This window comes from Macaca fascicularis, chromosome 8, assembly GCF_037993035.2.
Source record: "Macaca fascicularis isolate 582-1 chromosome 8, T2T-MFA8v1.1".
Classification (NCBI taxonomy): domain Eukaryota; kingdom Metazoa; phylum Chordata; class Mammalia; order Primates; family Cercopithecidae; genus Macaca; species Macaca fascicularis.
The window spans coordinates 71,415,054-71,428,411 of NC_088382.1; the positions used below are offsets into that span (position 1 = coordinate 71,415,054).

At 38.2% G+C, this 13,358-nt stretch overlaps 2 protein-coding genes across 31 annotated transcripts in view; one reads left to right on the forward strand and one right to left on the reverse strand.

Moving 5' to 3' along the window:
* The window catches only part of CLVS1 (clavesin 1), a 208,023-nt gene extending 201,790 nt beyond the window's left edge, over positions 1-6,233 (forward strand). Inside the window, exon 6 of the mRNA XM_045398324.3 lies at positions 4,066-6,233. Within this exon, the coding sequence (XP_045254259.1) occupies positions 4,066-4,153 (88 nt within the window). The 3' untranslated portion in view covers positions 4,154-6,233. The remainder of the gene's footprint in view (positions 1-4,065) is intronic.
* The window catches only part of ASPH (aspartate beta-hydroxylase), a 220,607-nt gene continuing 213,084 nt past the window's right edge, over positions 5,836-13,358 (reverse strand). For all 30 annotated transcript variants that reach the window (XM_065519270.1, XM_005563404.4, XM_073998846.1 and 27 more), the window contains one exon: positions 5,836-8,111. In XM_065519270.1, the coding sequence (XP_065375342.1) occupies positions 7,961-8,111 (151 nt within the window). In that variant the 3' untranslated portion in view covers positions 5,836-7,960. The remainder of the gene's footprint in view (positions 8,112-13,358) is intronic.

Genomic DNA, 13,358 nt, shown 5'->3' on the forward strand with positions numbered 1-13,358 from the left:
GTTGCATATGGCAGATGTTCACGAATATTTCTTAGCATGAGTGTGTGAATAAGTGATTATTTAAAAACTCATTATTTGAGAATTTGATTTTCTTTTCATAGTGGCTCCCAAAACAGGGAAAGGGAAAGTTTTGAAACAGATCCAAAACACAAAAATCACAGATAATCGTTTGTATGGGTAACAAATTTCAAGATCCAAAAGGATGGAGATAGATTGGAAACATGAGGCAAATTCAAGAAAATGAAATTTAATACCCAACCATGTACCTTTGAGATGGGAGAGAAATGGTTAACAGCAGCATGGCAGGATGTGTAAATACAGTCAGATTTCCCTTTGGTTGTATTGTATCAGTGCCAGAAAGGCTAATGCAGTTCTAAAATACTTCAACAGAAGCAAACAGGGCAAAAAACAAACAAAAAATCAAGAAGGTGAAGCAATTATTTTACTCTATTCTGAGGTCACACCAGGAGTATGCAGGCAACCCAGCCAGTTGATGAAGAGATACAGGAGAGTGCTAAGGTGTCCAGTTTTAGAAACTTTGGCACAAGAGGAATCTGACTAGCCTTGGCTGGGCGGGTGTGGGAGGGCTAAAAGGTACTTGCATCTACTCTAGTGGCTCCAGGAGAAAGAACCAGAAATTGCACATAGAAGTGTAGAAAGGGCAGATCTGAGTTCAATGTAAGGAATGATTTCCTAGCTGAGTTGCCTCTTTAGGGGCATGGAGGAGCAGGTTTCTCAAGTTGGTTATGTTCGAGAAGAGGCTGCATGACTCCTTACTGAAGATTTCCTATTAGGTTGGTCTAGACGAGTTACTGTTTCCCTCTAACTCTGTGACTGTGGTTCACATGCCATGTTGTGAAATAAAGTGAAGTCATATGACAGAAGGTAAATGGAGTTTAAGGTCTGTAAAAGTAGATGGCCACCAATATTCTCCATCTCCACAGGGTCCATAGGTCAAACAGGTGGGCAGCTGTCCAAGGTGCTGGAGGGAGGTTGGCCTGTGTCGGTGGTTGTGGTCCCCTGGTTGTCTTCATGCTTGCTGTTTGTTTTAATGCCTCTGGATTTTCTGTTTTTCTGTTCCTCATACAAACCTACCCTTCTCCCTTCTCCACATGCACACTGGGCTTAAACAAAGAGAAAAATGCACTGGAAATGTGTTAGGGGGCTGGGGCTAAACTACAACCTAGGGTTTCCTTCCTTTGTCCCATCCTAGCAGTAAATGAGTTCATGAGTCCATTTCACTTTCAAAGGTCCAGATTGGTATATAAGATTGGACTGTTTGAATGAATTGATAGTTACAGTAGAAATAAATTTTTTTGAGACACTTGTACTGATTTGCTTCTTGAGTTCTTAACTTTATCCTTTCCACAGTACATACATATCTTGAAAGGAGACAGGAAACTTAAGCAAACCAACAATGATTTTTATGGTGAGGTGGAAGGAACACTAGATGGTTTAGTTAAACACCTCTGTGGCCTTTGGTATACCCAGGAGCTGTGTGTTGGTAATAAACCTGGCAACTTCTCTACCTTCTATTTGTGTTACCTTTTATACATCATTTGACTTCTCAGTCCCTTAGTTTTTTCCGTCTATAAAAACTAAGGGTTGTGAAAATGAAATGTTAATATATGTCAATGTAAATACATGTTAATACACAACTAAGGGTTGTGAAAATGAAATAAGCTAATATATGTCAAGAACTTCTTAGAACAATACCATGTGCAAACATAGTGTTTTAATACTTTGTGTTGAAGGGGTCATCAAGACCACCCTTTTCTGTATTTGATAATCTTAGTAATGTTTTCCTAACTTACTAGAAAGACCCACAGGACACAGAAAAGTTGTTAGACTGACAGTTGTGGTTTATTACAGAGAAGGATATAGGTTGTAATCAGGAATGGAAGGCCATGTGTAGGGAGGAGTCCAGGAAGGACCAGCTGTAAGCTTCCAGTTGTCCTTCCAGTAAAATCACATAAACAGAACTTAATTCTCTTAGCAAAGATGTGTGACAACATCTGCAAAGTGTTGTCAATGAAGGAGGTTCACCTGTGCCCTGGTGTCCAGGTTTTTATGGGGGGGGTCAGTCTCATGGGCATACAGTACCTTTGTGACTGATCTTAACTGCTCAGTCCTCAGCCTTCCCCCATCCCCTCTTGTTACCAGACCCCACCACTTACTTACCCAACGTTAGTCTTTGGTCAGGGGTTTCCTCAGTATCATCCCTTCGTGGTTTGCCAGAAAGATGTTATTGGAAAGTGGTCCCAATCCAGACCCCAAGAGAGGGTTCTTGGATCTCGTGCAAGAAAGAATTCAGGGTAAGTCCATAGAGTAAAGTGAAAGCAAGTTTATTAAGAAAGTAAAGGAATGAAAGAATGGCTACACCATAGAAAGAACAGCCCTGAGGGCTGCTGGTTGCCCATTCTTATGGTTATTTCTTGATTATATGCTAAGCAAGGGGTGGATTATTCATGCCTCCACTTTTTAGACCATATAGGTTAATTTGCTGATGTTGCTATGGCATGGTGCTGGTGCTGTCATGGTGCTGGTGGGAGTGTAGCAGTGAAGGTGACTGGAAATCACTCTCATCGCCATCTTGGTTTGGTGGGTTTTGTTTGGCTTTTTACTACAATCTGTTTTATCAGCAGGGCCTTTACGATCTGTATCTTTTGTTAACCTCCTATCTCATTCTGTGACTAAGAATGCCTTAACCTTCTGGGAATGATCTCAGCAGGTCTTAGCCTTATTTTACCCAGCCCCTATTTAAGATGGAGTTGCTCTGGTTCAAACACCTCTGACACTCTTACTGCCTTAAAAGGGTCAAACTGATACAGTGTGACCTAAAAGCCCAGACATACAAAAGTAAGCATGCACTATAAATCACACTGTTAGCATAAACTACTTGGCATGAACTAAGGTCTCAGATATACAAAGATCTTCTTATCAGGTAGGCTATTCTAAGGGCTTAGAGAAGCCAAAGGCCAGTCTTGAAAACTTGTAAGGTGTAGGGTTTGGGCACCCCAGGTCTACTGAGTTAACAATTTATTGCACATATATGTAAGTTTTACTTATTTGAACAATTTAACAATTTTCATAATAATGTTTTTAGTTGTGAACATTTATTAAATATCTGCTGCATAACTCTTTTTATAATCTTTTATCTGTAAGCTGAAAAATAATTTGGTTTAATTCATATTATAAACAGAAAAAATCATTATTACTTCAATATAAAAGGACACATCAAAAATTAATGATCATTACTAGTATTGCAATAGTGGTTGTTCATAAGAGTGCTTCATAAGTTTTAACTATAATTTCATACCAAATGCTCTATGCATATTATTAGTTGTAGTCCTTATCAACAACTGTGGGAAGTAGGTAATACTTGTAATATGCAGGTGAGAGAATCAAGGTCCAGAGAGTTTCAAGAACTCCCCTAGCTTCCCAGCCAGTAAGGGACAGAGTCTAACTTTACCATCTGATTCATAGTCTTAACATCATGCATGATAGTTTCCAGTGACTCTCAGAGACAAAAGGTTTAAAAGGTACACTAAAACATTAAAAATTCAACAAACTTTATATATCTCAAGGTACACAGGATATTTAGATGCTGGGGCAGAGTGTGGCTAGAATACATATGTCCCTTTTACCAAGAGAAGTGATCACTGCAAAGAATATTCCAATACTCCAAAATGCTTTTTTTGCCATAAAAATATGGTATAGCAAGCAAAAGTAAGAAAAACAGAGATATGAAAGGGAACACATTATGCAGTTATTTTGGGTGTCTTTATTTCTTATTTTTATTTTGGAGACAGGGTCTACCTCTGTCACCCAGGCTGGAGTGCAGTGTCACAATATGGATCACTGCAGCCTCAAACTCCTGGACTCAAGTGATCCTCTCACCTCAGCCTCCTGAGTAGCTGGGATTACTGGCATGTGCCACTGCACCTAGTTAATTTTTGAGTGTCTATTAAAAAGAGAAATATAAAATCCAGATGTCTTCAAAGGTTACAAAATTGTCACCATGAATTGTTTGTAATTCTGTCTTTTTCCCTCCCCTCTTGTTAGATCTCAGTCTGTGGTAGAAGCTGGGACCCTGAAACATGAGGAGAAGGGAGAGAATGAGAACACTCAGCCACTCCTGGCTCTGGACTGAACCCTGAGTCACACCAATGCTCCCGCACACTGGCCTTCAGTGGTATCAGCCACCCAGGAAGCACATGCGCAACTGACCCACACAGACACGTGTGTTCTGCTTGACACAAGGTCCTCCACTCCTGACCCCCTGCAGTGACTGTCACCAGCCATCGGTCTGAGCAGCCAAAGTTGGACAAAGACTTGAGATGTGCTTTTTTTTTTCCCCCCACCACAGTGAGGGGACTGGAGGATGATGCAAGGCATTTATGTAAAAAAGATTATCCTTCCTATTTATGGTAGTAAATAAATTGAAAAAATAAAAAACTAAATTTGATGCACACACTGCATTAGGACAAGAATTTTTCTGAGGTATCACACAAGGACCCTGTCCGGTTTTTGAAAATTAAGTGCATTTCCAAGTAAATGTATCAGAGTTAAACTGTGCAGACACCACTGTCAAGTTTCATGTAGTACAAAGCCCTGAGACAATAGCATCTCTGGTAATTTCCATTCTTACTGAATTATTTCCTTTGACCTCATCACCAGCATTGAATTGTTCAGCCTAAGAGCATGTTCTCATAGGTCTGGGTATTTGCAAAGTTTGCTTATTTTGATATCCTGCAAAAAAATTATTTTGATGTCACATCTCTTGTCAGGCCACTAGCTGACTGTCATGAGCTGACTTTAAAGGAAGACACATGCACATGAAATACAATTATTTCATCTGAGCAATGTGAGTTTCCAAAGGCAGTTCAAGAGCCCATTAGTGCAGCGTGTGTCTGCAGAGGAGCTGTCTCATTGAAAACACATGTCAGTGATTAATGAATCCATTCCAGTTGTCTCAACTGGGTCACTACAGCAAAGAAAAGTGCTATCAAACCATTTACCCCTTGTCCCCAACCCTCCTGCAACCATTAAAGATGTGGAGAAAGAACGTGGTTGTTGCTCCGAAGGTAAATATTCAATCATGGAGCAAGACCCATATGGATGGTTAAATATGCAAGTACTAAATAAGAGAAGACTAGAAATGCAAGATGAAATGTCAAAGGTCATTTTATTTACCTATTCTCCTTAGAAATGGAGTCCCTAACTATCCATTCAAAAGAAATCAGATATAAAATAAATGGACATCATATGATATGATATTCTTACTTGTGCCATGTTTTCCAAGACCGGTGCATATTTTTAGATATCTCTTATTTGCCCAGCCATCTGTATGACGTGGGTATTTATTAGTATGACCAGTTGGTGCTCAATGTCAAACAAAAATATTTTAGTTAATAATGGGCAGTAAAATATGATTTTACATTTTAAATATTTGGGAGAGTTAATTTGTTAGCTAAATAATTCAAGGGAAAGAGATTATTCAACTCATCAAAATCACCCCTGATAATGTTATTACTAATCTTAATTATTTATTACATCTCTTTCCCAATGGATCTAATATTTTAATTTTTTTTCCCTATTGGTAGAGAATAATAACAGAAGTAACTTTCATATTATACCCTTGGAGAAATAAAGTTGAAACAGAATTAAAAATACTTCTCAAACAGCTGTATCACAATATAAATTAAATTAATTCATTTTTGTGTAGACATTGGAAATCACAAAAATAATAACATTGAAATAATTCTACCAATGCAGTGACAGAAACACTTTTCTTATGTACCAAGACATAGGTAAGAGAAAGAAAGAATTAAGTGAATTAGAAAATCCATTTTATTGCTTGGGTTTAAAATAGTTATGGGATACAAGTATTTACAATGCTATTGGAGTCAATTATTGACAACACTTTGCAACAGTAATGCCATTTCTAGTTTTTCAATTGGCAATACTTAGAACCCTACTGTAGTGACCTGATTTTAAATACCATATTTACTAAGTTAGGAGCTAGTTTTTACTCTCTTCCATAATTTCATTACATGAATGTAAGATGATGGCTCAACAATGACAACTTATAGTTTGAATTTCTTTATGTGTATGCAATATACATATGAGAACCAAATTCAACAAGTGACGCGAATGTGACTACATGAGCATTGAATTGTATTGCCCTTGTCAGTTATTTCCTCTGTTCAATAAATACTGAAGGACACAAATACCTTTTTACTTTTCAAGAGTTTGCCTTCTCTTCTCGATTTTATTTATTAATTTGGATATTTTTCCTCCCATGCCTCTTCATCTGATTTAGTCGGATGTTTTCAATACCAGCAAAACAAAAGAACAGGAAAAGTATTTTGCAAACTTATCCATTGGAAGCTAATGTCCTTAAGGTCAAGCAAAAAGAGTCAATTTCAATTTCAAAGAGCTGTTCTTTAAATGAGATAAAGAAAGTCTCCTTTTGTTTTTAGATGGAAAAGAAAGCACATATTTTTTCTACCTGTGAATGAAATTTGGTGACCTCTGTGCCATTCCTGCAGCATATTTGTTCATATTGGTTTAGAATTCAGTGCATGAATATCATTACATTCTTATAGCTAACATTTCTAGTTAGCTTTGATTCAAAACATACAAAATCTGATGCATTAATACTTTACTAAATTAATGACTTGCTCATCTTTGGAATGAGTAGGCAAGACGATTTTTAACTGTTATTTCTATGTTGTGGGTAATGTTAAAACTAAATATAGATGATGATAATTGCTATTTCACAGCGATGTTTAAAATGGCAGAGGCTTCTCAAGCCAGAGAGATGGGACAGTCTTCCAAACTCTTTCATCAAAAAGGAAAGCAATCTGGACCTCCTACACCCAGGACAAAGATCCTGGCATTCTTGGTAACCTTTTACTCTGCCATCTTTAACATTTCTACAGAAGTGTAGCAGAAATCATCTCCAAGACTGAAGAGCTGGCTTCCTGTCATTCACATGAATCTACCATAGGCAAAGACACTGTATTCTCAGCCCTTGCCTCATGGATGGTGAAACAGCCAGGAGCCTGACACCCTAGCAGCCACCTATCCACCTAACCCTGAAAGAACATATTTTTATTTCCAAGAACTATACTTTTTTCCCAGAAGCTCTAATAATTCGCATAAAAATTTACATCTGGGACTTCTATAACAATATAAGATAATTCCATGCTCTTTTTTCAGTGTGAAAAGTTCCTCTTTGAAAGAAATAGGATTTTGTCAATATCCCCACCACTAGCATAGTGAGAAGAGGATCTCAATCAAGATAAAAAAAAAACAAATGACTAGAGAGTTGGGATGGGTACAGTTCATAGACACTGGCATAATGACCTCTTTCTTTTTTGTATTAGGAAAATAAAACTGCTTTTTTCATGAGTGTCTTTTACTAAGAAGAATTAAAAGAGGGACGTCTGAGTTTCCCAGTAATGCTACCGTTAAACAGCTGGAAGTAAAGCATTTATACAGCTTGTCATTAAAATCAACAAAAACGTAGTGGTACATGATGACAAAATAGTCTAGCTACACTAGAAAAATATAACTGCATAGAAAAATTACAAACTAAAGCAATCCATTCACAGTTTCTACATATGTTCTCTTTATACACTGAATTAGATGTATTCTATGTGGAAAAAATATCTTTGGTAAGGTAGAAGCTATCAAATGTTCACCTTAAATACTGGCAGAAGACCACTGCTTTCATGAGATGACACACAGCAGGGCATTTCCTAAATGAATTGTAGCGAGGCAAATATTCCCTTTAGTGTCTTCTAACCCTAGCAGGAGGCTGAGAATTATTCAGGCTGCAAGTCAAGGGGATTAAGAGTCCTAGTGTTTGAAATTCTATCCTCACACCCAAGGAGATGGAACCAGAAAGGCAGCCTCTCTCCAGAGTGTCCCACGCTTGCATGAATTCATGCTAAATTGCAGGAAGGCTGCGTCTCTGCTGTGGTGTCAGTTCTGGGTGCCACACATCCACGATGAATATCAGCCGGAAAGATGAAGCATCCTGCCATACCTCGTGCTCAAAGGAGTCATCAAAGATGAGCACCTTGCCTTCCTCCCAGGTCCTGCAAAAGAAAGACAAGGATTCCTGAATATAGCTTTGTGTGGTTCAGATGTCTGAGGATCAATTCTTGTCCATGCGCGAGAACTACCTTTGGTAACAACCTTTGGGACATAACCAAATAACTAGAACATCAAGCCCAAGTTTATTCTTCCCTTGATGATTAGGAAAGAATTTCAGAAATCTTGCTATGAACATCAGTTTTCATTTCTCAGCACTGGAGATGTACAAATAACAGAGGATTTGTGATGAGGACATACTGGTCTTATTACATGCCTTGCAATTATTCTGTATATTATTATATGTCTTGCAATTATTCTGGTTTAGACGTATGGGCAGTGATTGGGTCTCAGGCATCTCTATGCTTTTCAAGACACTTCCAATCAATTTTCTTTTCAGCTCACTCCACTTGTTCAAGTTTCATTTTATGGAAGAAAGGAATCAACTTAAACACGGTAACCATAAAGTAGAAAACTAAATTAGGAGTTTCCTAGCTAGTATTCCGGCTGAAGAAAATGGGCAGATTGGGAATGAATTTTGTTTGTATTTTTAGTATCATCTTCTATGCAAGTGGGTTATCCATGGAATATTTTAAATCAATGCTGCAAAACACCCTATAGAGCTTCCAACATTACCTCATAAGATATCTGTATAGGGACTAAGATCTAAATATAGTGTTAGTCTATTAAGAAAGAAACATACAGGAGGCAGTTAACACAATGCTTTTCAAATCTAAAGAGAGTTTATGAGTGATATTGATGGTTCCTTATTTAAAAAAATAGATATTAACTGCCAATATATTCAATACCAAGTTATGTTTTTAAAATAAAATTTTTGCTAGAAAATTTTCCTTAGATACTAAATTCCAGGTAAGCCTTAAAAAGTTTGCACCTGGATTAGCAAATAATGAAAATTATAGCATGGGAAATGCTAGCTTGATTTCAAGTTACTGTATTATTATAAAGATGTTTTCCTTGGGAAAACTAGTGGTGAATTTTTATGTTCCATATTAGGTGATTAACCAATATAAACTGAGCAATACTACATATATTGCAGGGCTTCACAACCTTGGTATTACTGACATCTAGGCCAGATCATTCTCTGTTGTAGGGGCTGTTCCATGCACTATAAGATATTTAGCAGCATCCCTGACCTCCACCCACTGTACGGCAGTAGCATTCCCTATACTATTAGGTTGGTGCAAAAGTAATTGCAGTTTTTGCCATAGTTGTGACAACCAGAAACATCTCTAGTCATTGTCAAATGTCCAGGGTGGGAGCAGGGGCAAAAGTCATTCCAGTGGAAAATAACTGACATACTGAATAAATCTGATAATAAAATTTCCAAGTTATGTAAACTAACAGATAAAGTACTGAGTATTTCCAAGTTGACAGTTCGTTGAAGTTGGGAACCAAACCTCTACTTCTCTACCCACCCTCCCACCTCCACCCAGTGTGCTATCTCACATACTTCATGATACGGTTTGGCTGTGTCCCCACCCAAATCTCATCTTGAATTGTACTCCCATAATTCCCATGTGTTGTGGGAAGGACCTGATGAGAGATAATTTGAATCATGGGGCAGTTTCCCCCATACCGTTCTCATCACAGTGAACAAGTATCATGAGATCTAATGGTTTCATCAGGGGTTTCCATTTTTGCATCTTCCTTATTTTCTCTTGCTGCCACTATGTAAGATGTGCCTTTCAGCTGGGTGTGGTGGCTCATGCCTGTGCTCTCAACACTTTGGGAGGCCGAGGAGGGAGGTTCACAAGGTCAGGAGTTCAAGGCCAGCCTGTCCAACATGGTGAAACCCCCATCTCTACTAAAAATACAAAAATTAGCTGGGTGTAGTGGCGCATGCCTGTAATCCCAGTTACTCAGGAGACTGAGGCAGGAAAATTGCTTGAACTTGGGAGGCAGAAGTTGCAGTGAGCCGAGATCAAGCCACGGTGCTCCAGACTGGGTGACAGGGCAAGATTCCATCACCAAAAAAAAAAATAAATAAAAAAAATAAAAAATAAAAAATAAAAAGGAAAAGGAAAAGAAAGAAGAAGAAGGAGAAGGAGAAGGAGAAGAAGAAGAAGAGCGCCTTTTGACTCTTGCCATGATTCTGAGTCCTCCCCAGCCATGTGGAACTCTAAGTGCAATCAAACTTCTTTTTCTTCTCAGTCTCAGGAATGTCTTTATCAGCTGCATGGAAATGGACTAATACACCTTGCCTCATCGCTTGCATTCAACACACACATGTTGATTGGCTCTTTTACAACTCCTCTGAAGGTTTTTAGAGTTCCATTAGAGTTCCATCAAGGGTAGCAAAAGATAGAAATCTATGGACTTAGGAGCAAATGTCAGAATATGCGTTCATTACCATGCAAAACCCAACTTGAGAACAAACGCAAAACCAAGTGGGGGAAATACGCTGACAAGAAAAATCAGTGAAACAGTTCACAGCTTCCACAGTTAGGCAGGCATTTTCTAGGTCTTAGTGTTGTCACTGGGATTAAGCAATGTCAGTGGATACCACAGACAAGCCTTATAATTTATGTAAAAGATGAGGGAGGAAGTGTACTCAAAATTAAAGGCAGTGCACCTATGTTCACAGCAGCACTATTCACAACAGCCAGAAGGTGTGAGCCACCCACGTGTCTATTGATGAATGAACAGACAAACAAAATGTGGTATACACATACAATGGAATATTAATTCAGCCTCAAAAAGAAAGGAAATTTTGACACATGCTACAATGTGTATGAACTCTGAGGACATTATGTCAAGTAAAATAAGCCAGACATAAAAAGATAATTACTATTTTATTATACACATCTGAGGTCCTAGACTAGCAGTTAAATTCATAGAGACAGAAAAGAGAAGAGTATTTGCCAGTGGCCGGTGGGAGGAGGGGAATGGGAGTTATTTAATGGTTATAGTTTCAGTTTTGCAAGTTAGAAAGAGTTCTGAGGATAGATCATGTTGATGGTCATACAATATGAATGTATTTAACATCACTAAACTGCACACCCGAAAATGGATAATATGGTAAATTTCGTTATGTGTATTTTACTACAATTAAATAGAGAAAAAAGGGAAAGGCAAAGGAGAGCATGTGGTAGAGGAGAAAGAGAGAAGCAATACAGCAAGATGGAAATTTATGGTCTTTGAGGGGAAGCCTCTTGACCCTGGCATTTATTACTTATGGGACCTAAGGTGAGCTACTTAGCATAATTGAGTCTTCGAATCTTCATTGGCATAATTGATGTGAGGATTAGCACATGGTTGGCACATAGTAGATATTCAATTAATGACAGAAAATATAAAACAGAAAAGGAATGAAAATATAAAGAAAAATAGGGAAAAGATAAAAGACAGAGGTGAAATGTTGGGAGGTGGTATGTTACCAAAAATGACCTTGGCATCACTCCTTATGAAATCTGCCTTCCTTTCAGACAACTAAAAACTTCCAAGGGAGATGAGATATAAAAACATCGTCAGAGCATCTGTGAAATGTACTTTGTACAGCAATGACAAGTGATTTTCAAAGTTTTTTGGGTGGCAGAGAATCCGGAAACTACTTAAAATACTAGAAGTAATTAAAATAACTGAATAGAAAATTCTAGCCCACACAAAATGACATTTTTCACTAGATTATGATAGGTATAACAAAGCCAAAGATCTAGAAATGTTTTATGGGAAAAAGGCCTTAAGCATTCCATTCATTAAATTAAATTCCCTGAGAACTGGGAAAAGTTATTAGCACCAGAACACGCTGGTCACTCATGGAACATCAGTGCATATAAGAGTAGAACTTAAGAACCATAGGCTTGCAGCTTTCCAGATACATTAATTATAATACAGATTAGTGTAAACCATTAATTAATTGATTTTATAAATGAGAAATTTGGGGAGGTATCCCAAAGGGTTGTTAATTGGACTGCTTTAGGGTCACAAAACTCTTGGGGAAAGTGAGTGCTGTCGGATTTATTTGCCCTTCCACTTTTTTTCATATATTTCCTCCAGAAAATAGCAAAGATAGTCAATTACATAATGTAGATTTTTTAATGTAGATTTCTTCTGAACTCTTAAAAAAAATGGTGTCTTTCAATCAGTTACTAGACATAGAATGACTAAAACTGCAGTCATGATTCACCTAAAAGGGGAAAATGGAAGAACAATAAAACCTCATACAAGCGATGTCCAGGCTTAAGTGACTCCAGGTGAACTTCGAGGTGTATACATGCTTGGGAAAGGATGAGTGCTTTTCTTCCACAACAAAGGGAGAGGAGCATAAAGATGTCAAATCACTTCTGAATGAAAACCAAAGACTCTCTAGAATGAAAAGTTAGTTTTCAGGCCACTTGCTTTGTGAGCAAAGCTCCATCAAATAAGATTAAGTTACACTCAAATTATGACATAGAATCAGTCCTTTGGAGAAACCATCTTCAAAGTGGCCTGTGACAGAGGTCTGCCTGGAAGTACCGCTACAGCCCTTGTCTAAGGACTCAGAGAAGCAGCATTGGGGGTGGGCACTGCTCTCCATCCCTGGAAGCTTGGTTCACTGTTGGAACTTCCTCCTTCCCTTCCTCGCTTTCTCTCCTCCCACCCAACCCTTTATTTTTTTCAAGATAGGATCTGCTCTGTCACCCAGGCTGGAGTGTGGTGGCACCATCACAGCTCACTGCAGACTGTGCCTCCCAGGCTCAGGTGATCCTCCCACCTCAGCCTCCCGAGTACCTAGGACTACAGGTGTGCACCATCACATCCAGCTAATTTTTGGATTTTTTTTTGTAGAGACGGGGTTTCTCTATGTTGCCCAAGATGCTCTCCAACTCCTGGGCTCAAACAATTCTCCTGCCTTGGCCTCTCAAAGAGTTGGGATTACAGGCATGAGCCACTGCTCCTGGCCTTCTGTTAGAATTTCTTACCACTAAGAGAAGAAAGCCTCTCTCTGGATTGTCAAAAGATATAAAAATATCTGGTCCCAAGATAAAACAGTATTCCATAATCTGTCAACTTCTCAAATTATTATAATTATAAATAATGATAAGGATAAAATGTTGGCAGTGCATGTTTAATAACTATAATTTGGTCACAGAATTACCACTGATAATAATAAGGCTAAGTGATGATACTAGGTGCTTACAGAGTCTTCCACCTAGAAATCTGATAGATAATATCTTAATTATCTTTGCTAAAATGTTCTGAGATAGGCAAAGGACACGATTGTGATTTCAAGCAAAGGAATCACATGGAAA